Genomic DNA, 22361 nt, shown 5'->3' with positions numbered 1-22361 from the left:
TGGCCCTGGTCCAGGCTCTCTCAAAATCTCAATAAAACTCTGAATGACTTTGTGTGTATGTGTGTCTATTGATCATTGTAGGGGTAGATCTCCCCACCCCCCAGCTGAGGGGCAGTGCACCTCCCTTGAGCCTCAGTTTCCCCAAGAGAAATCCTGATAGGTCCTTTGTTGGGGCACACCTCCCTCCCACAATCTGGGACTTTCTGCCCTGAGCATGGGGTTGAGGGTTGTTATTACCTCATCAGTTAGAGCAGGAAGCTAGGTCCGGGGTCAGCTGGAGGGAGCAGAGGGAGCCCAGTAGGGGCTGCCATGGATATACTTGGGTGCAACTGGACTCCAGGTGCCATCTTTCCTCTGTTCCTGCCACAGCCACTACCCCCAAAGTTACTGCTATTGCTGTGGCTATTGCTGCCTTTGCCAGTGAGGTCTCCGGATGTCCCAGAGGGTGAGTAACTGACTATAGTCTTCCATGCCCCTGTCGGCTCACCCAGCTCTGGTGGCTCTGGAGGGCCCTTCTCTTCACACTGAGCCTCAGGCGGGTGCTGGGTGGGATCCTCTATAGCCTTCTTTTTCCATTCCCTCTCTCCTCCCCCTTCTTCATCCTCTAGGCAGCTCACTCTTTGTGGAACCCCACAGAATGTAGGAGAGCTGAGAATGATTTATACATGTACAGCTTGGGGGAAGAGAAGAGGGAGGCTTGGGAGGATTCTGGGCCCCTGAGTAAGGCCCCAGTCCCCTGGTGTGGCAAAAGCTGGAAGTTGCTCCTTCGAATGATATTTATTTAACTGCCTGTGTACATAACTTGTGCTGACCACTGGGTAAGCTAGGAAATTTTGATAAAAACATCTGGAAAATCCTATTAGTGGGGGATGATTATCAGTATAAAAAAAATTCAAGACTTATAGTTAGTTGAAATTTGAATTGGAATCCTGACTCAGACAGGTCCTCACTGGCGTGGGGACTGAATTTTGAACCCCACTTTCTTAAGTTCTATGTACAGTTAATACCTACAGTCTCTACTTCCCATGTTTGTCAGGACGAATAAATGAGAGAATGTATATAAAGTGCTTTGTGAACCTTAGAATAAAATGTCACTTATTACTGTTAAGTCCTTTTACTTTCTTAGTTTCAACCTCTGTGAAATGGGGCTGAAAGTATTTGAACTATTTAACTTACAAGATAGTCATGAGGAAAGTGCTTTGCCAACCTCAAAGCACTGGGATGTGTCACTTTATGAGGCTGTATGCTCTTCACGATTATATGATCAAAGGGAGAAATGAAGTAATACATATGAATGCACAAGAAGGTCATTACTGAGTCAAACTCAAGGATTCAGGTGCTCCCAGGAAGAAAAGGGAAGTCAGGAGGATCTATAGAAAAGAGTTCAAAAATAGATGAGCTGGGGTACTGCCCATCCCTTCTACTGATCAGCTGATGGACTTGGGCCCTCTCTGACCTTCAGCATCCTCCTTTATGAAATGAGGAGATTGGATGCCATAATCCCTTTCAGGTCTGACATTCTGTGAGTTGAGCTTTAAAAGAATGGAAATTAAGCAGGGAGAATACTCGTAAGTACTGGAGACCACGTGGACCAAGAGAGTGGTGAGCATAACTAGGAGTCAGAGAGTCTATAGTTTGGTTAGAGAGTGAGGGAAAAGTGGAAATGAGTAAAGGGGTTCAATAGGAAATGAGATTGGAAAGGCGGGGGGGGGGGGGTAGGTGGCAAATTTGTAGTGGCTTTGAATGCCAGGAAGCAGGGACTGATCTTGACTATGGCTGCAATAAGGAGTCATGGGTTTATGGGGCAGGGGAATAATGTGACAAGATCTCTCTGTGTAAAACTGGAACAGGATGGCATGCTGACCAGGGATCCGTGCCCTCCTGGGCTTCACTCCGTCAACTCCAGTGCTACTATATGAAACTCAAGGGGCACATGAACTGCACCTGGGCACCCAGCTTGGACCCTGACATTCCTTATAACTTCTACTTTCAGAGCTTAAAGTAGTGAGTAAAATGATTTTTCTACCACATCCCTCCTCTCCCACATCCCTTCCTCCATCACCACCAGAACTGGCAGCTTTCAGGTCCCACCTTCTAGCCCCACTGATGTACTTCCTCCTCAAGCCGGGGAGAAGACCAGTAATTGGCATCCCCAAGCAGATTTGCTCAGGTTTCAGGATAATTTTATCCTCCCCTCCAAGTGATTAAGTTGGTCCCTTAATGAAGAGGAATGTGGTACATGGGAAAGAGCCCTGCCTTTGATGCTTATTAAATGTGATATTGGGTGAATCACGTCATCTCCTTGGGCCTCAGTTTCCTTATTTGTAAAATGAAGAGATTTAGAGTAGATGATCCTATAACTTCTATCGACCTTGTGCATCAGATGAGAGGATGGATATCTTTCCAGCTCTAGGATGCTTCTAGATTCCTGTGTCCTGCCTCCTCCACAATCTTTCTGTTTTCTCCTTCACCAGTCACTCTAATAGGATCCGAAATGTCACAGTGCCCAGAGATCAGAGCTGGGTCACTGTGGAACGGGAGCACCTCACCATCTCTGACCAATACCTCGTATGGCTGAGCCCCCAGGACAAGACTTCCCGGCCTGGAGACCCACAACCACTCAACTTGTCTTTGGATTACATAGGTACCTCCAGAGAGCAGGGAAAGGGGCTGCCTTCTGGAGAATAGTTTCTCGGGATGCCTGAGGTTCACAGGCTTATTGCTCTTTTTCTCTTCTACAGTGAAGCCTGAGCCACCAAAACTAGACCAAAAAGTAGAGTTTTCTAATGACCCTACAGAGGTCACTGTGACTTGGACCCTCTCTGACTGGCTTTCCCATGAGAATTCCAAGTGTCAGCACCGTTTCCGGGAGGTCTCTTCTTCAATATGGCAACAGGTGAGTCACATTCCCCAAATTCTGAAGACCATTTTGGGTTTGATGTTCCAGAATAATAATAATGATAATACCTAGTATTTACATAGTACTGTAAGGCTTGAAAATCACTTTATATATACTTATTTGATTATTTTTATTATTATCATTACTGTTATAATTAGTCCCATTTTACAGATGTGGAAACTAAAGCACAGGAAAAAGAAATGACAGGGAAAGTCACATAAAGAGTAAGTGGCAAAACCCAATTTTCAACTCAAATTCTGGGTTCTCTTATGCTATTTCATACTATTCCCCTCACAAACAGACTCTAGATAGGATGCAACTATGTCATAACATTCATTAAGTGCTTCCTGGGTACAAGACACTATGTTAAGTTCTAGGGATACAAAAAGATACAAAGGACAGTCCCTGTCTTCGATGGGCTCACAATCGAATGGATAAGACAATGTGCAAACTAATACATACAAAACAAGCTATATAAATGCTGTTCTACTTGTATCTTCATGATCCCATTTGGGATTTTGTTGGCAAAAATACTTTAGTGGTTTATCATTTTTTTCTCTGATTCATTTTATAGATAAAGAAACTGTGATAAAAAGGGTCAAGTGACTTGCCCAGGGTCACATAGCTGAGGCCAGATTTAAACTCATGAAGATGAGTCAACCTGACTCATCCATGTACCATGTAGCTGCCATTTATAGGATAAATAGGAAATAATGAACATAAGGGAAGTATTAGAATTAAGTGAAATTGGGGAAAGCTTTTAGTAAAAGAAGGATTATTAGTTGGGACTTAAAGAAAGCCAGGAAGGTCAGTAGTCAAAGTGGAAGAAGGAGCATGTTCCAAGTATAGGGAGAAACCAGAGAAATTGCCAGGAGTCAAGAAATGAAGGTCTCATTCATGGAACAGCCAGGATGCCATTGTCATTGGATTGAAGAATAGGTAAAGTATAAGAAGATTGGAAGAGAGGGTGGGAACTTGGTTAAGAAAGGTTTTAAATGTCAGAGGATTTTGTATTTTATCCTGGAGGTAAAAGGAAGCCAATGGAAATTATAGAGAAAGAGGAAGGGTCTGACATAATCAGACCCAAAATAATCTAGCCTACATGTTTGTGATAGGATGAGAGATGTGGGCTGGGTTATAAAACAGTTCTGATGATTTAGGTTAGGTAGAATGATTAGCCCCAAAGAGTAGTGATTAAAATCTCCATCTGTGTAATAATTTCCATATAGCAGAGGCTAGGGAGCCTGAATCTAGAAAAGCACAATCATGCATGATGGAAGTACCCTGCTTTAGATTTGGAACATGTGCAGATATTCTAGAATTGGTCCCAATCTTACATGATTCCTTTGCTGAGGTAGGGAGTCCATGTCATATATTTGATATATTGGTCAGTTTTGCTAAGAATTTGTTTTTTTTCTTTCTTTTTAAAAAATGATTTGTTGTAAGGAATGGTTCTGGGAGGAGAGAAGAAGGATTCAGTGAGGAATCTAGGTGATATAGCAATATAAAAATCTTTTTTTTTTAATATTGGAGAGAATACTTTCCTTTGAATGATGGTTGAATTCTAAAACCAGATTGGAAAGAATTGAAAAGTAAGAGGAAAAGAAGGCAATGAATCTATATAGCTTTTTTTTTTTCCCCTGGGACTTTGGCTATGACAAATAAGAGAGAAGGAGGATATTGAGGGGATGATAAGATCAAATGAAGGTTTACTAAAGAAGACAAAATCACAGACTTGTTTGTAAGCAACATAGGAACCAGTGATAGAGAGCTGTTGAAGATAAGAGAGAATTGATGGGAGGGAGATGATTGTAAGGGCAGTCAGATTCAAGACAAGATATCTAGGAGACACAGTAATAGCTATGTTACAGTATGTGAAGATGCACTCATGTGAAGAGTGATTGGAAGTAATCCATTGGGTTCCAGAGCCTGGAACTAGGAAAGATGGGGTGGGGTGGGGGTATGGAGTTGTGGAAAAGCCTATATCAGTTCACCATCAGGAAAGAATTTCCCAACAACTAGAACCAGACAAAAGTCTGTCTCTTTGCTTCTTCATGACACTTGGCTCCAGACAATTTTTTTGATTGTCCCTCATACCTGGAATGCTCTCTTCTCATTTCCACGTCCTGACTTTCCCAGCATCCTTCAAGTCCTAATCAAAATTTCAACTTCTACAAGAAGCCTTCCCCAATCTCTTTTAATTCTGGTGTATGCTTCCTTACTCACCCCCTCAAAAAAAATTCTAGTGTACCCCTATAGGAAGTAGGTGCTGTACCTGTGAAACATTTCCTATTTATCCTGTTTAGAGTTTGTTTGGACATGGTTGTTTGCTTTTTGTCCTCCTTCCCACCTCGCCCCTTTTCCAATCTCATTCGATTGTATTTCCTTAAGGGCTGGAATTGTTTTGTTTTGTTTGTTTGTTTGTTTGTTTGTTAGCACAGAGTAGGCATTTAATAAATCTTTATTGCCTCCTTGGCTGACTATCACTAGAGGCATTTAACAAAGCCTGAACTTAGCCAGTATGTGGTAGAGGACATTCTTGCTCAGGAATGGATTGAACTGAGTGACTTAAGTTTCCTTCCAATCCAGAAATTCTGGACTTCTATTCATTACATGGCCACATGGAAATTATTGCATGGCATATGGAAGTTATTCCATGTTTCATGGGGATTGTTACAACACCCAGTGGGGAGTTGTTATGTGGCTCGTGAAGGTTACCATTAATTTAAAAATCCATTTTATTTTAACTTTCATTGAAAAATAGTGGTATTAAAACGTACTGTATATGCATTATGGAATCACTAGGTGGCGCAATGAATATTGTGTTGAGCCTAGAATCCAAAAGACTCATCTTCATAAGTTCAAATCTGATGTGTGTGATCCTGAAGAGTTGGACATAACTGAACAACATATGTTTTACATGTTTATAATAACAGAGATTTAAAAACTGATAGATGATAAAGATCTAGATTTGTGGTTTCATTGTTGTAAGAAACAGAATCCTGGTAAGGCAATTTTCTCTATTCATGCAGATTACCAGCTACTAAGCAACTCATAGTTTTAGAGAGTTGCTTGATGTGCCAAGATGTTAAGAGACTTTTCCCTTACTGATAATGAGTTCATAGGCTGTTCTATTGGCCATTTTTGATAATCTCTCTCTATGGAGTTATTCTTGTTTTTGTTTTTGTTTTTGTTTTTTTTTTAAAGGAGTGTTTTCTAAATTCTAATTGTCCTTGAAGCCTAAGTATCTAGAATTTTGCATTTGAGTTCAGGGCCTTTTTAGTCTAAAAAAAAGAAAAAGAACAACAAAATGAAAGAAAAACAAAAAAAAGAGATTGTAAATTACTTTGAGAACTTCTTTTATTTGTCTCTCTCCCTCCTTCTCTCTTTCTCCCTTTGTCTCCCTCCCTTCTTCTCTCTCTTTGTCTCTGTCTCTGTCTCTGTCTCTCTGTCTCTCTGTCTCTCTGTCTCTCTCTCTCTCTCTCTCTCTCTCTCTCTCTCTTTTTTTTTTTCTCTCTCTCAAGGTTAAGTGACTGAAGTCAAATTTAAACTCAGATCCTCCTGAAGACCATTGTTCTATCCATGCTGTGCAACCTAGCTGCCCCCAACTATGGCAGCTCAGGGAAGACCAAGCTTTTTCCTGGGCAGCACCTAAGCCATGACCAACTTGAGCACCTTCTGTTATTTCTTAACTGTTAATCCCAGAACAAAAGATGTATATATTATCTTCAATGTGTTAGTAGTCCAACCATCCTACTTGTTTTGAACATTTTGGTGATTTATTTAGCATGGATTTTGTTGATGTTCTTGTGATCTGTGTGAAAGGATAGTATATGGTCAGTACTAGACTTGGGGTCAGGAGCAACTTGGATTCAAATCTTGACTCTGATACTTACTAGTTGTATAACCAAGGATGACTTCTCTGATCCTCAGTTTCCTTATTTATAAAAATAAGAATATAATGATGCCTGTTATGTTGTACAAGATCAAACAAGATTGTAGAAGCAAAGAACTTAGACCTGGAAAATGTCTCAAAAGTCACCTAATTCAGCTCCCTCATTTTATTGATGAAGAATCTTCAAAGAAATGAAATGAACTGCCCAGGATTCTCTAAAGCACTTTACAGATCTTAAAGCCTAATACAAATGGAAGTAATTGTTATTACTATATTGATTAGATCATCTTCATTCTTTTAAAAATATTTATTATTTACTTACCTTTAAATTTGAGGTTCAGATTCTCTGCCTCCTTCCCACTTCCTCCCCCACCCACTGAGAAAACAAGCAAAATGAAAATCAATTATACATATGAAATCATGCAAAACATTTCCATATTAGGTATAGTGAAAAAAAAATCAAGAAAAATAAAGAGAAAATTCTACTTTAATTTGTATTCAGAGTTTATCAGTTCTTTCTTTGGAGGTGGAGAGCATTTTTTCCACCATGAATCCTTTGGAATTGTCTTGGGTCATTGTATTGATAGAATAAGCCAAACCTTTTACAGTTGAGCTTTATTACCACATTTCTGTCACTGTGCACAATGATCTCCTGGTTCTTTTCAAGTCACTTTGTTTCAGTTCATGTAGGTCTTGCCATGTTTTTGTGAAATCACCCCCCACCCCTGCCCCACCAGTCATTACATGGAGCACAATAATATTTCATCACAATCAGATGCCAGAAGGCTATCTTCCTTCTGTATCACTTTATTTGGCTTCCTGTGAGGTTATCATATGCTGCATAGGCCCACTGAGGTTTTTATATGGCCCTGAGGGGGGATTGTCTGAAGATCATTATATGATGCATGAGAGAATTTATTATTAATTAGTATGTGTAATAATACTGGCCCATTGAAGTTAATTTATAGATCCACGAAGGTTATTACATGATCTATGGGAGCTAATTCTCACCCATGGTGTTATGACCCCTCCTTATCTTTCCCTCAGGTGGAGTCTAGAGATTCATCCTTTCTGGAGCTTCACAGCTTAAAGCCAGACACAGTTTATGAAATAGCCTCCCGCTGCCGGCTGCAAAACAACATGGGCTTTTGGAGTGACTGGAGTGCCATCCTGAAATTCCAAAGCCTCCCAGCTGGTAAGAAGTCCCTTCTTCTTATAGGCCTGGGAGGCCCAGTCCTGGATGTTCCTATGCTTTCACTATTTCCTGCCCCTTCCTAGCAACTAGAGAAGTCCCTCACTCTATTCTCCTTTCTCCTTGTGCTTCTGTTTAGCCCCAACCGACCAAGTGGATGTGTGGATCTTTGGGTCACCCTGCAGCAGCTCACGTCCCCAAGAAGAGCCCTATGTGTTGCTATGGAAGGTGACCCGGGTCTAGGGGTATCCCTATGCATGGGCCTCAGCCAGAAGTAGCTGTAACTTGAACATAGGAGCTGGGGTGGGAAGGGGAAGGTAAATGCACAGAACCTGGGGAAGAGGAAACTTGGGCTCACCTTTTAGAGGGCTGTGTCCCAACTGGGGCAGCATGATATAATTGAAAGAGTGTTAGACTTTTGATGGTTAATGGCATGGGTTGAAGTCATTTATTCATCCTACTTAGTAGCCGTGTGACTGAACAAGACTCTCCCCCTTCCTGTTTATCAATGTCTTCTATACAAGATGGGAAATGATACTTGTTACTTTAAAGGATTCAAATATTCTAATATAAAGGAATGTGCTTTTCCTAGACTATGGGCTCCAGCAGGGTAGGAACACTTGTCTTAGAATATTAATGACTTTTAAAAGCCCTCTTCTTCTAACAACCTTGCAAGGAAGGAAGTACAAGATATATTATTTACTCGTTTCAGATGAGGAAATTAAGAGAGGGAGGTGACCCAGAGTGGTCCAACATAAATGGCAGAATCAAGACCTAAACTCAGGCTTCCTGAATACAAGTCCAGCAATCTAAGCTAAACTTTAAATCCCATTCTTCCAAAGTGGCCTAGCATCCAGTCCAGATCTTCATATACTCCAGGCATTTTATTAATGTATATTGAATGAATGCTGATTTTCCTCATGTCACATTAGTTCCTTCTTTTCCTGCCTTAGGACCTCCTGCCTGGGTTGGGGCTCAGCTATAAGGTGGTATTCCAGGTACCAGGTGAAGACCTGCACTCCAAAGTTGTACTCTGCTGCAATGTCACCCTTCCTAAAGACACAGAGTGGATATCCATAGTGGCTTTCAACATTACCGGCCAGGGACACACATCTAACCTTACTTTGGCTTGTTCAGGTAAGAGACTATCCTGGTTCCCAGGGAGGAGTCCTAGGTATCCTAGAGTAGGGTGTTTTGCTTCTAGAAAGAATGAGCTGCCCATCTTTAGAAGTCTTCTACTTACTGAACAAGAGGATTCTTGTTGACATATAGATTGAAACAGATGAATATAGAAGTGTCTTCCATTTCTGAGATTCTGTGACTTGGGGGAAAAGGCCATGGAAAAACAACAGATAGGAAAGAGGGACTCATTGGGCAAGAATTGAAGAAACAACTTGTAATGGGATTGGGAGATAGGGAAGAGGTATAATGGGCTCTGACTTCCCTGTATTAGCAGATAGAACTCAAAGCCTCTTGGTTTGCACTTGTCCCCAGGTTCTGCTCCTAAAAAAGTCCGAGTAAACAGCATGGAAAATCAGGGGATGTTGGTCACATGGGCTCCAGAGCCACAGGAACACCAGGAGTTTGTAGTAGAGTGGATCCAAGAAGAGATGTCTCCTCAGGGGCTCAACTGGGCCCGTCTACCAAAGGGGAATCACAGCATTCTGTTGAGAGGTACATTGGGGAATCAGGCTATACGGTTATCCCTCCCTCTAAACTGTCAAAGGGTTCTACAGGCTGATGAACAGGTGGACAAGAAAATTTGTGTCATAGTGAAAATATAAATTAGGAATGGTTTAAAAAAAAAAAGGAGCTCAGGTCCTCAGTGGACTGCAAACTCAAAAAGGAGGTTGATCATGCAATACAAAAAAAGTGACTGCATTGAGAGTCATTGGACCCAAAAGAGTGATAATCCCACTCTCTTTTGTCTTGTTCAGATCTTGTCCCCATATTATGTTCAGTTCAGAGTCATTCAGTCAGGATGGTGAGAGGACATAAGATCAGATCATAAGATCAGCTTGGGAATGCTGAGTTTGGAGAAGAAAATTTATAAAAGAGGCAGAAGTAGATTAATGACTAATAACTATTTTTGCACATCTGAAGGGCTTTGGTAATGGTTGGTAGAGCTGCAAATATAGGCTTAATATCAGGAAAAACTTTCTCCTGGTGAGAATTGTCCAAAAGCAGAGTGAGCTATCTTAGGGTCAATGATCCTTTTTTATTTGTAAGTCCTTTAGGCTTGATGACTGACTGTTTTGGGAGCATGTATAGAAGATGTGGGTTAGCTGGAGGTGGAAGTATTCTCATTGTCTTCAAAGGTTCTTTACAACTCCGAAATTTGGTGGTTCTGGGAGCTTGGAAAGGAGAGGCTTATAGGCAACAAAGATGAAAAATAGAAGATGTGATAGGAGGTGGGGAAAACAGGCATGGAGGCGGAATGGAGATGGGTAGAATGGGCTTTTCCTGTGATTTTTCTGGACCCATGCCCCCTCCCTTCTTTCAAGGAAACTTCGAGAAAGGTGTTCCATACCGTGTGACCGTGAGCAGTGTCTCTCTGAAGGGCCTGGCTTTTGCCTCTCCAGTCTGGGGGTACAGTCAGGAGATAGGTAAAGGAATGGGATGGGCACAGGAGAAGGTGTGGTGGCACATGGGTCCTGAGGAAGGGGTTGCAAAGGCCTCTGATATTTATTTTTCCCTCCAGCACCCCTAGAAGGGCCAACTCTGTGGCAGGTTCCAAATTCTGCCAGCGGGGCACTGACTGTAGCATGGGCCGAGCTCCCCAGAAGAAAACGTGGGGGACACTTCACACACTACACCATATATGTGCAGCCAGCTTCGGGGTCCCCCACCCTTCTGAATGGTAAACATCTATCCCCTTTTTCTTCATCCCTCTGTATTGGCTCCTAATCCAGGTTCAGACTCCACCTTCCTAGGAAGGCTTTGAAACACTGTCTCCAGCCAGTCCACTGTGGCTAATCCTGGAATCTACCACCCAAGGACTTCTGACCTAGCACTGTGTTGCTCACAGAATCACAGAATTATGGAAAGGCCCTCAGAGATTATCAGAGATTATCATATTATTTTACAGATAAATAAACTGAGGCCCATAAAAAACAAGGAATTTACTTGTCACACAAAAAATTTAGCAGCATAGGATTTAGTCCTAGACAGAGTTTGAGAGATTATAGTCCAGTTCTTTCATTTTACAGATGAAGAAACTAAGAAGCTGAGAGAAGGGGACAAGTACTGGCCCAAGGCCACTCTGTGAATTAGTGACTAAAACTCAGGTTTCCTGGCTCCTGGCATAGAGCTATTTCCTTTGTTCCACACTGCTCCTGAACTTAATGCAGACTTCTTCCAGGAAGTCTCCCTATCTTCCCCCCTATTTTCTCCTCACTGACCACTCTGTCCACATCCTCTCTCTCTCTTTAGTGAGTGCAGATACCAGAAATATAACCCTGTGGAACCTCCCTGGAGGATACTATAAGATGTGGGTGATAGCATCCACCATTGCTGGCCCTGGACAGCCTAGCCAGATCCTGCAATTCTTCCTCACTGGTGGGTATGCTGGAGACACAAAGTCCAGGTGCTGCTGGGAGGAGGAAGGGATGTAGTTTAAGAACCACATTGTGGAGGTTAAGGGAGATGAGATGGAAATTTTGCATACAATTTTTTGGCCCTCATTTCATTCCAAAGAAGTTGGAATTTTTTTTTCTTTTTCTTTTATGGGGTATTTATAGTACCTTATTGTAAAATTTGGGTTAAATATTTAGTCACAAACTATATTATACAATATTATACATACATTTTATGAATTTCTGAGTTTTTAAATTTTTTTCTGTCATATCTGCTGATCTTCAGCTTCTATAAAAAAAAAACTCCCCTAAAATTCTCATTTAATTTCCCCATGGCATATAAAAACCATAGCGGGGAAAATAGTGATGTGGAAGTGATAACTGTACTGACAGGTGATGATGGTGAATAGTAAATCCTAGCTTTTAACAGAGGATTAGAGACTGAAAGGAACAGCTGCTGGTCAATGGAATGCATGACTTTGAAGGGAAGTCAGGATGCTAGGGGCCTTGGATGAATTGGAGGTGGGTACAGAATGGTTAGGGGAATCTGCTACTTAACACATGTCCCTGGGCCCTAATATCTGATTCCTGGCTTCTTTTGCTCCTAGAGAAGAATTTGGAAGCATGGAAAGTGCTGCTGATTGTCCTGCTGTTCTGTGTCATGTTATTGCTGATTTGCTGCCTGGGTTTGGCATTTTCTAATTGGTGAGGGCATTGGATGCCTAGGTCATGGTCAGGACTCCCAAGGGGAGGGGAGAAAAGTGTGGCTTGTACATGGGGATATTGGGTAGAGAAATTTTGGATTTCTGAGAGGACAGAGTACCTTGGGTTGGAGAGCCCAGGTGCCTTCATGCTACCCCTTAACTTTGACTTTCTTTTCTTGGCTTGACTCAGCTGCCTCCAACTCCGTCACAAGCTTCTGCCACATTGGGTCTCTGAAAGGATCCCTGATCCCTCCAATAGCAAGAGCATGCAGTTTTGGGGAGAGGTGAGCAGCTGGGCTTTCTAATCTATGAACTTGGAATTTAAACTCTTCTTTGAAACTCTTGAACTCCTCCTTTCTGTTATGTTGGGCCCCATGGGAGGAAGGAGAGGCAAGGTGGTGAGGGAAGGAGGAGCCAAAGCCTCCCTTTTCACTGTTCTTCCTTAGGAGCTTCCCCAGGCTTCACCTCCAAAAGAGGCCCTTTTCCTAGAAGTGGAAGAAGTGGAGACTCCAATATTCCCAGCCCCCCAGGATCCAGAGGCTCCCATCCCACTTGACTTTGGATATGAGAAACATTTCCTGCCCACACCTGAAGAACTGGGGCTTCTGACTCTGCCCAAATCACAAACCTCTACCTGTCCTGGATTATGAAACTCTGCCAAGAGGATAGATCTATGATGTAGAAGAACCAAGTTCAGGATCAAAGCATCACCCTGATTTGCTGAGGCAGGGGAACCAAGTCTCAAAACCATAGAACATCAAACCTGGAAAAGGTTTAGAAATCTTCTTGTCTATTCCATCTGCCATCTTACAGAAATAGAAACTAAGGGGGCAAGGAGAGAGTGGAAGAAGATGGGCCCAGGACATATAGCAAGTTAGAATCAGGGTTGGGACTCAATCTTGACCCCTATTGCACCTACTAAATCCCTTTATGCTTTGGGAGAACTTTAGAAAAATCCTTATGTGTTACTCTGGTCATTTGGAGCACTTGGGAAAAGAGAACATGATTTCCCACAGTGATTTAGAAAGTTTAGAGCTGGAAGGGACCTCAGAGGTCCACCTCCATTTCTGTTGTAGAGTAGGAATAGAAGTGCAGAGAGAGGTAGCTTTCCTCAAGGTCACGTGGCTCATTAGAAGCAGAAGGAGAACGCAACCAAGACCCAAGCTCCTGACCCTAAATCTAAGACTTTCTCTCTTTTGGCCTACATTCCTCATTCAGCCTATCCACATTTATGAGCACAGGATTTAGTTGTCTCTCCCCTGCCCCCAAATCTTGTATGGCCTCCCCACTGTCAATGGGACCAAGTCCAAACCCTTCTTCCCTATGTTCAAGAGCTCACAGTCTTATCCCAGCTCTCTAGAGTGCTTCCCACTGCTTCTCTGCCCTCTACCCCACTGCAGGGCCCAACAGTCTATATATATAGCTTACCATTCAAATCTAAAACACGTTCCCACCACGTCTCCAGATTTTGGTTCCCTCCATTCATTCTTCCCTTATCCCCTGAACCTCTAATCCATCCTTTCAGACTCAGTTCAGATGTCACCTCCTCTAGAAAAGCCTTCTCTCCAGAATGGATTTCCTCCCTCCTCTCTAGTCTCCATAGACTCCATTTGTACCACTCTTACTATATAGATTCTATGTCACATTGATCTTGGATTCTAGCTACCCATGTATCTGTCTTATCTCAGCCTGGGCTGCAAAATTCCTGAGGGGTAAGATCTGGGACTTCTCCATCCTTGCTTTTTCTCTAGTGTAACCCAGAATCAGAGGCACTTCAGAACATAGAATTAACATCTATTGAGAGCTGCAAGGAATCTTGGAAGCCTCTAGTCCAAGCCTTTCATTTCATAGATAAAGAAACTCAGGCCTGTTATAGATGTTGTGATATATAGCTAAGGTCACTCAAGTGGTGACAGGGGTGGGATTTGAACCTGGTTCTTTTAATTCTAAATCCAATGCTCTTCCTATTTCACAAGGCTGCTTAATGATTGAACTAAGGGGAACTAAGCCCTCCAGGAGGTATTGGCCAGGGATAAGTATGATCCCACCCAGGTCCCAAGGTGTACCGGTCCACCATGGTGGACTTGAAATCATGAAAGCTTGAGATCAAGTTCTTCCTTAAAACTATAATAGTGGGAGATCTCAACCTAGCACTCTCAGATTTAGACAAATCAAACCACAAAACAAACAAGAAAGAAATTAAAAAAGTAAATAGAACATTAGAAAAACTAGGTATGATAGACCTTTGGAGAAAACTGAATGGCAATAGGAAGGAATATACTTTCTTCTCAGCAGTTCATGGATCCTATACAAAAATTGACCATATATTAGGACATAAAGATCTCAAAATTAAATGTAGGAAGGCAGAAATAATAAATGCCTTCTTCTCAGATCACAATGCAATAAAAGCTACATTCAGTAAAAAGTTAGGGGTAAATAGACCAAAAAGTAATTGGAAACTGAATAATCTCATCTTAAAGAATGACTGGGTGAAAGAGCAAATTATAGAAACAATTAACAATTTCACCCAAGATAATGATAATGATGAGACATCATATCAAAATCTTTGGGATGCAGCTAAAGCAGTAATAAGAGATCAAGTTCTTCCTAAGCCCCTTCCCAGCTGAGTTAGCCACGGACAAGTCACTGGATCATCGCCTCGTTGGTAACATGATAAGGATAATAATAGCACCTATCTCATAGGGTTGTTAGAATCAAATGAGATCACACCTATTAGGTGTTTCAAAAACCTTAAAGTGCCATAGAAATGCTAGCTATTTATTACATTAGTCCTATCTACTTGTTTACTATTATTCCTAGCTCAAGTTTCACAAATAGGGGCAGAGAAGGACTTCTACTCTCACCATGCACCTTGATGCCAGATCCCAGGATTCCAATCCAGAAGGGACCTTGGACACAACCTTGTCTTCTCATTTCCTTTTGCAAATGAGGAAACTGAGACCCAAGTCACTAGTGAGTAGCAGACTCCACTGCACTGCTATGATACCGTGATTTAGAGCTGGACATCAGTCTTAGCAGTCATTCAGTTCACCTTTTTCATATAATAGATGAGAAAATGGGGATCAAAGTGAGGATGGGGCTAAGCCATACAGATAGTAGTGAGGCATAGAGTCAGAATTTGGACCCAGGTTCTCTGACCCCAAATTCAGATTTCTCCATGTCATTCTGTTCTCCTTTTTATTTTCAAGTATTAAGGCATCACTGAGGAGATGGAACTGAGAGAGGAAAAGGAGAAAGGCCAGGATCGCTGGGGCAGTGGGTGAGGGTCCAAAGGGCAGCAGGACCTCCACAGTCCTACATGGGTTAAGGCTGTGGTAGCCGGTGCCTGGGCCCTGTGTCAACTCCGGCTGAGCTGGGCAGTGGCCCTCCCCCGTGGCTGTGCCCAGGGTGGAAGGGAGGGCGAGGTAGCTGTGAGATTGATGGGTCAGGGTCAGGATGGGAGGAGGAAGCCTCACACCCTCAGGCTCCCCTTTGCTTCCACAAGGTCTCTCGGCTGGCTGGAGGGATGGCTCACATCACTACACAGCACTGGCATGTCTGCTTGGAGCCGCTAGCCTGCTCACTGTCGGGTGGAGGCTCGGCCCGTTGGGCAGGTGTATAGGTGGGCACAGGGCGGCTAGCAGGGTTCACAGTGCGTGTAGCTGGCTGCAGTAGGGGCTGGCGTTCTGGGGGCCCCGCTTCAGGGGCTGGAAGCTGCTCTAGGGATGGAGCTGGAGCCTTGGACTCACTGGGAGCTGCTGTGGCTTCTTCAGCCTGTGGTTCTGGACCTGCCTCACTCTGGGTAGCTTGTTTCATCTCCTGTTCTTGCTCCCCTTTCTCCTCAGAGTCAGGCCCCTTCTCTCTCTCTGGATCCTTCTCTGCAGGTGTTTCCTTTTCTATTTCTCCTTCCCTCTCCCTTTCCTCCTCCTCCTTTGATCTCTGCTGTTTTTTCTCTTCCTCTTCTCCTTCAAGCTGCTTCTCTCCCCCTGCTTCCTCCTCTGTTTCTCTCTCTTCTTTTTCCTCTCCTTCCTTTTCTTCCCCCAACTGCTCCTCATCCCCTTTTACTTCCTCTGCTGTATGTACCTCTTTCCCACCATCCTCTTGAAGGACTTCCTCTGTCTCACCTTCTGACCCTTGCTTCTCTGTCTCCAAATGCTGTTCCTCCTCTTCTTTCTCTGTTCCCAGCTGTTCTTTCTCCCCTTCCTCCTCCCTCCCTGGCTGCAAGATTTTCTCTGCCTCATCTTTTGATTCCTTGGAAGTTCCTTCTGATTCCTCAACCAATACCTCCTCCCAGTCTTCAGTGATGACTACCCTCTCTACCCAGATGAAAGAGCCCTCTCCTTGGTCTCCCAGCTCGGGACTCCTCCCGGAGCCTTGCTCTTTGGGTTCTAGCCCTGAGCTAGCAGGGCTGCCCGTGACTGTTTCCCCTCTAGCCATCTCCTCTGAGTCCCCCGTGTCACTGCCATCAATTCCCCCCAGTCCCTCCCAAACTACTTCGACAATGCCCCTGTCTTTGTTCACCCACTCGGGAAGTTCTGAGGCTTCCATCATTGACCGGCCCTTCATTGCCTCTAGAACTAATTCCTCCACTTCCTGGACTCTTCTGTCCTTGGTCATCCATTCAGGAAGCTCTGGATCTCCTGCTACCTGGTGGTCCCCTATCACTTCTAAAACTATCTCTTCAACTTCCTGTTCTTTTGCCTTCCCCATTTCTGTACATGCAGGGGCCTCTCTGGCACTTTCCTCCAGGAACCTCAGCCCATCCCACTCTACCTTTACTATGTCTGGTCCCTGGACTGTTCCTCCAGAACTGTCTACCCCATCTCCTGCTCCCGGACTTCTGTCTTCTACTGTGTCCACCTGATTCTGGGTTGGCTCTAGCTCCACAGGGACGGGTGTTGGGCATGGACCATTGGCCTCGACAGTATCTGCTGTGGGCACCTCCTCTTCCTTTGGCTCTTGGGGAGTTGTGGCTGCTTCTCCCCCCTCTTTGGGGATTCTTGAGGTAGAGGGTTCAGGTGTGGAAACGGCTGGCGTGACAGGAAGGGAGGCTCGTTTCTCAAGATCTTCTTTGCCTAGGAGCAGAAAAGAGGAAGACCTAAAGAGTGAGTTAGGGACATGATATCTGTTCCTCCGTTCCACAGAGTCTCATCTTGGGAAAGGACCTCAAAAGTTATCTAGCCCAAGACATACCTGAATAAGAAATACCTTTAAAACATTCTTGATCATCATTAATTTTTAAAAATTGAAATAAATAATGTGATTTGTATTAATCATTCTGTGCCTTTAATTCTTTTTTGTTTATTTTTGTTTCTGTTTTTTTTTTTTGTTTGTTTGTTTTGTTTTTTTGCTGAGGCAATTTGGGATTAAGTGACTTTCCCAAGGTCACACAGCTAAGAAGTGTTAAGTGTCTGGGGTCATATTTGAACTCAGGTCCTCCTGACTTGAAGGCTGGTGCTCTATCCACTGTGCCACCTAACTGCTCCTCTTTGGTTCTTTTTGATACATAACTTTAGGATGAGAATGACTTGAGTAAAGGGATCATATCTGATATTTAAAACTGGCTGTATTATTTCCAGGTTTGTCATTCTCTTTTGTAAACCAGTTTAGGTCTCTTCATCCTTATACTTGCTTCCTTCCTTTTTAGACTAAAGTTTCCTGTACAAAAAAAATAATAAAAATAAAAATCCTTGACAAGTAAACAGTAATCAGCATCCACTTGAGGACTTTCAGCAATGGAGAACTCATTTTCTCTTGAGAGGGAATGATTCACTTTGGATAGCTCCAATTGTTAGGAAGTTGTTGGTTTTTGATTTTCTTCTTCTTCTAACCTTTCTGCAATCTCCCACATTGCTCTTAGTTTTGCCCTTTGGAGATGAATAGAACAAATCTTATCCTATGTTATGTAGGACAGTTATTTAAGTGTTTGAAAACAGCTCTTATTTTCCCCTAAAGTCTTTTCTGGGACAAGTGTCTCCAATTCCTCCAATCCACCCTCGTATGAAATAGTCTCCAGTCCTCTTTCCCATCTTGATTGTCCTCTTTGGGTTCCCCTCAAGTTTGCTGATGCCCTTCCATAAATGGGATGCCCAGGATTAAATATGGTATGCTAGATGTAGTTTGACCAAGAAAACTACATTTTGGAGAGCAGGAGAACATTCACCTCTCTCATTCTGCACCTAAGCCTCAATGAATGCAACCTATGATTTCATGAATATGTTTGGCTTTCATTCCTGCTGCCCTGTTGACTCAGATTGAGCTTATAGTTCACTATCCCTGATCCTACCTACCCTCCAACTTCCCCACGAAAACTTTTGTTTTGTGTAGTAGAAAGAGAACTAAATCTGAGATCCTGGAGATCTAAATTCTAATTCTGGTTTTGACTACTAGGGAATGTGATCTTGGATAAGTCACTCTTCTTAGCCTTAGTTCATTCATCATCTTTAAAATGAACACAATAATGATCATATTATTTGCTTCACAAGATTGTTGTGAAGAAAACACTTGTAACTTTAATATCGTATGTGGGGGTCCTATAGATCTAGTAGAGTTCTGGAGCCCTCTTAAATTGACTTGAGTGAGCTGGTTGTTAAATTTTCTGTGTGAGCATTTACACCTTGGAAATAGGCAAATGCTATAACTCAGGGCTAGATTTGTATTTTGTTTATTGTCTAGACTTAATAAAGTGACTAAGCTCATGTTAATAATGTAGATTAAATTTAAAAGTGTGTCCTGGGAATATTTTTTTCCTGGGATCCAGGTGTTAAACATTTATCAATAGCTCTACATGTGTATATTAGCTATTTTTTTAATTTATTTTTTTGCTGAGGCAATTGGCATTAAGTGACTTGCCCAGGGCCATACAACTAGGAAATGTTAAATGTCTGAGACCAGATATGAACTCAGGTTCTCCTGACTTCAGGGCTGGTGCTCTATGTTAGCTATTATTAGCTAAGTCTTGACATATTTATTTATTTTTTTTTAGTTTTTAAGTTGATTTATTAAACCCATGAATAGGAATTTACATTTATCTTTATTAAAATCCATTTTATTAGAATAAACCCATCATTTTGGCCCGTCAAAATTTTAGGGGATTTCAACAATTATCCAACACATTTGCTGTTCTTCTCAGCTTGGTGTTATATGAAAATTTGATAAATATGCCTTTATCCAATTTACCCATTAAAACTGCCAAACAGGCTTTTTAGGCCAGAGGTAGATCTTAGGGACCTCTGAGCCCTATCAGTTGGTATTAAAGTCCATGGTTGCTCCCCCCAAAAAGAGGCATGAAGACACTTACCTTCAGAACCTGGCTCCATGGCAGTTTGAGAGAGAGATCGGGATACCTAGAGGGAGACAGAGAGAGACCCTTGTTTCTCCTTCTTCCAAATTTTGGACTTCATCTCCTCTCATTTAGACCATTAGTAACCTCCTATTTTATCTGTTTCTCCAGTCTCTTCCCTTCCAATTTTTTTCTACTGAGACCATCAGTGTCATTTTGCTAAAATCTCATTTTGACACAACTCTCTTTCATCGTTTCCTACTGCCTCTGAGATTAAATTCGAACTCCACATCCTGGCATTCAAGGACTTCCTTCAATCTGTCTTTTCAACTTCATCCTTCCTTATTTTCATACACTGGTTTTTGGTGTTTTCTGTATTATGGGGGTAGGGGGCGGGGAGACACACACACACACACACACACACACACACACACACACACACACAGCCAGGCAGACAGAGAGGAGAAGGAGGAGAAGGAAGAGGAGGAGGAGGAGGAGGAGGAGGAGGAGGAGGAGGAGGAGGAGGAGGAGGAGGAGGAGGAGGAGGAGGAGAAGGACATGAGAGGAGAGACAGAGACGGAGAGATAAACACAGACAAAGACAGGAACAGAGATTGATTCAAAGAGAGACAGAGGCAGAGATGAGACACACAGAGAGACAGGGACACACAAAGATAGAGTTTGACACAAATAGTGAGAGAGATAGAGATAAAGAGATAGAGACAGAGACAGAGGTAGAGACAGAAACACTGATAGACAAATTGACACAGAAAGAGAGAGGAAGAGAAAAAGAAAGAAAGAGATAGAGGCAGAAGCAGACAGATATAGAGAGACACAGACACAGAAAGTGTCAGAAAAACCTAGATGTAATTTAACCTAACTTCTTCCTTTTATAAAAAAAAAAAACTGAAATGTAGAGAGAGGATTGTCTAAGGCCACAGAGATTATAAATAGAAGTAAGAACTTAGAACTCAGCCTTCAATCGTTAAGTCTTGGGCTCTTTCTACTCTGCCTCTCCAAATTAAAGACTTAGAACTTTAAAGATGCCTTAAAAGATCATCTCCCCATTTTCCAGGGACCATCTTAAGTTTCAGCCTTCTTTCTATCCTTAGCAATTAGTATAATGCCTAGCATATAGTTAACCCTTAAAGCTTATTAGCTGGCTGGCTTTTGGAAACTTAGCCTGAACATTGCCTCCCACATGATGACATTCTGCTTCCCCTGGGTGCTACTGCTCTCCCTACCTTGTATTCACTTTGTCAGTATCTATAGACACTTAAATAGTACCTGTTCCCTAAGCTAGAATGCAAGTTTCATGAGGGGCACAGATACTTTTGTCTTTTTAACTCCAATATTTAGCCCAGTGCTTGGCACCTAGTAGACACTTAATAAAGGCTTGTTGATTGATTATATAATCTTTCCTGATCGACACAATGATCTTTCCCTTGTTTGACTCCTCCTGTAGCCCTTTCTGAATCTCTTACTAATCTGACCTGTGCCTGAGGACATTGGCTAGACTTTGAATCAGTCCAGAGAACCTAGAGCTGGAAAGGATCTTTGTGGTCAGCCCTACAGAATCTCTGTTTGAAGAGTCCCTCCAGAGAGTCATCAACCAGCATTTACTAAGTGCTTACTCTATTCCAGACAGTGCGTCACATACTAGGGATACAACAAAAAACAAAATACAGTTCTTTCCTTTCAGGAGCTCGTGTTAGCTCACATACAAACAACTGTAGACTAAAATCTATAGCTAGTAGTTATATACTACTTCAAGGTTTGCAGAGCCAAACCTTTATGTATATTAACTCATATGATCTTCATAAGAAACATGTAAGATAAGTGCTTTTATCATCCCCATTTTACAGCCAAGGAAAGTGAAACTGGAAGTGGTAAAATTACTTACTTAGGTTATACAGTTAGTAATTGTCTGAGGCAAGAGCCAAACTCAAGTTTTCCAACTCATATACTTGCCCTCAATCTACCAAGTGACCTAGCTGCTCTATTTATACCAATATATAGGGTAAATTGGAGGTAAACACAGAGAGAAGGCACTAATATTGAAAGGGATGGAGAAAGACTTTTTGTAGAAGGTGGAATTTTGTCTGAGACTTGAATGAAGCCAGGAAGTATCCAGACAAGTAGCCAGAGCATCCTGGGCCTATATGATAGCCAATAAAAAGGCATGGAGTCATGTTTGAAGAATAGAAAGTAGGCTATTATTGTGTAGGTTTGGTAGTATTTGGCAGTAGAGATGGTATGATGTGTAAGAGATCATGTGGTCATGATACCTAGATTGTGAACTTAGGCGGAAGGTTGAGGGTAGTCTTGACAGTAACAGGAAAATTAGGAAAAGGGGAGAGTTGGGTGAACAGTTTTGGACATCTTGAGTGTGACAACATGTGGCATTCATTCAAGATGGCTAATAGGCAGTTGGTGATGTAAGAGTAGAAATCAAAAGAAAGATTAAGGTTTAGAGAAATAGATGTGAGAATATTATAGATCATAAGAGATAATTGAATCTGAAGATCTTGATGAGATCATCAGAGAGAGAAAGAGATAGAGAGACAGAGAGAGAGGGAAAAAGAAGGAGCTAGGGAGAGAACAGAGCATTAAGGAGCACTCATGGTTAGTTAGTTAGAAGAGAGAGAGAAGATGTCAGACAGATAAAAGGGAAAATCAAAAGAGAATAGTATTATGCAAACCTAAAAAAGATAATATCAATAAGAAGAGAATGAGTGATAGTGTCAAGAGCTGCAGAGAAATCAAGAAGGATGAGGATCAAGAAAAAGCCATTAGATTTGGCAATTTAAAAAAT

The 22361-nt window shown here is 42.2% G+C and overlaps 2 protein-coding genes across 5 annotated transcripts in view; one reads left to right on the top strand and one right to left on the bottom strand.

The window, feature by feature from the left end:
- The first annotated feature begins 190 nt into the window (after nt 1–190).
- IL27RA (interleukin 27 receptor subunit alpha) lies at nt 191–13220 on the top strand. Its single transcript, XM_074310492.1, has 14 exons — nt 191–445; nt 1851–2004; nt 2475–2644; nt 2742–2896; nt 7842–7989; nt 8126–8214; nt 8940–9123; nt 9481–9660; nt 10491–10592; nt 10688–10846; nt 11419–11544; nt 12170–12266; nt 12456–12549; nt 12712–13220. The coding sequence occupies exons 1-14, from the start codon at nt 310–312 to the stop codon at nt 12913–12915; spliced, it is 1998 nt and encodes a 665-aa protein (XP_074166593.1). The 5' UTR covers nt 191–309; the 3' UTR covers nt 12916–13220.
- A 2229-nt stretch (nt 13221–15449) lies between these two features.
- Nucleotides 15450–22361, bottom strand: part of PALM3 (paralemmin 3) — a 31407-nt gene continuing 24495 nt past the window's right edge. For all 4 annotated transcript variants that reach the window (XM_074310471.1, XM_074310463.1, XM_074310480.1 and 1 more), the window contains 2 exons: nt 19566–19611; nt 15450–17340 (listed from right to left, as the gene is read on the bottom strand). In XM_074310471.1, the coding sequence (XP_074166572.1) occupies nt 15797–17340; nt 19566–19611 (1590 nt within the window). In that variant the 3' untranslated portion in view covers nt 15450–15796. The remainder of the gene's footprint in view (nt 17341–19565; nt 19612–22361) is intronic.

Source organism: Sminthopsis crassicaudata, chromosome 1 (genome assembly GCF_048593235.1).
Source record: "Sminthopsis crassicaudata isolate SCR6 chromosome 1, ASM4859323v1, whole genome shotgun sequence".
NCBI lineage: Eukaryota > Metazoa > Chordata > Mammalia > Dasyuromorphia > Dasyuridae > Sminthopsis > Sminthopsis crassicaudata.
The sequence above is the reverse complement of the archived record's forward strand: the minus strand, read 5'-3'. Positions and strand labels throughout refer to the sequence as shown.

Coding starts and splice junctions, on each gene's coding strand:
- IL27RA (XM_074310492.1), top strand. CDS start 310: ATGGATATACTTGGGTGCAACTGGACTCCAGGTGCCATCTTTCCTCTG. Junction 8,215..8,939: donor CCTATGTGTTGCTATGGAAG/GTGACCCGGGTC, acceptor TTCCTGCCTTAG/GACCTCCTGCCTGGGTTGGG. Junction 9,124..9,480: donor CCTTACTTTGGCTTGTTCAG/GTAAGAGACTAT, acceptor ACTTGTCCCCAG/GTTCTGCTCCTAAAAAAGTC.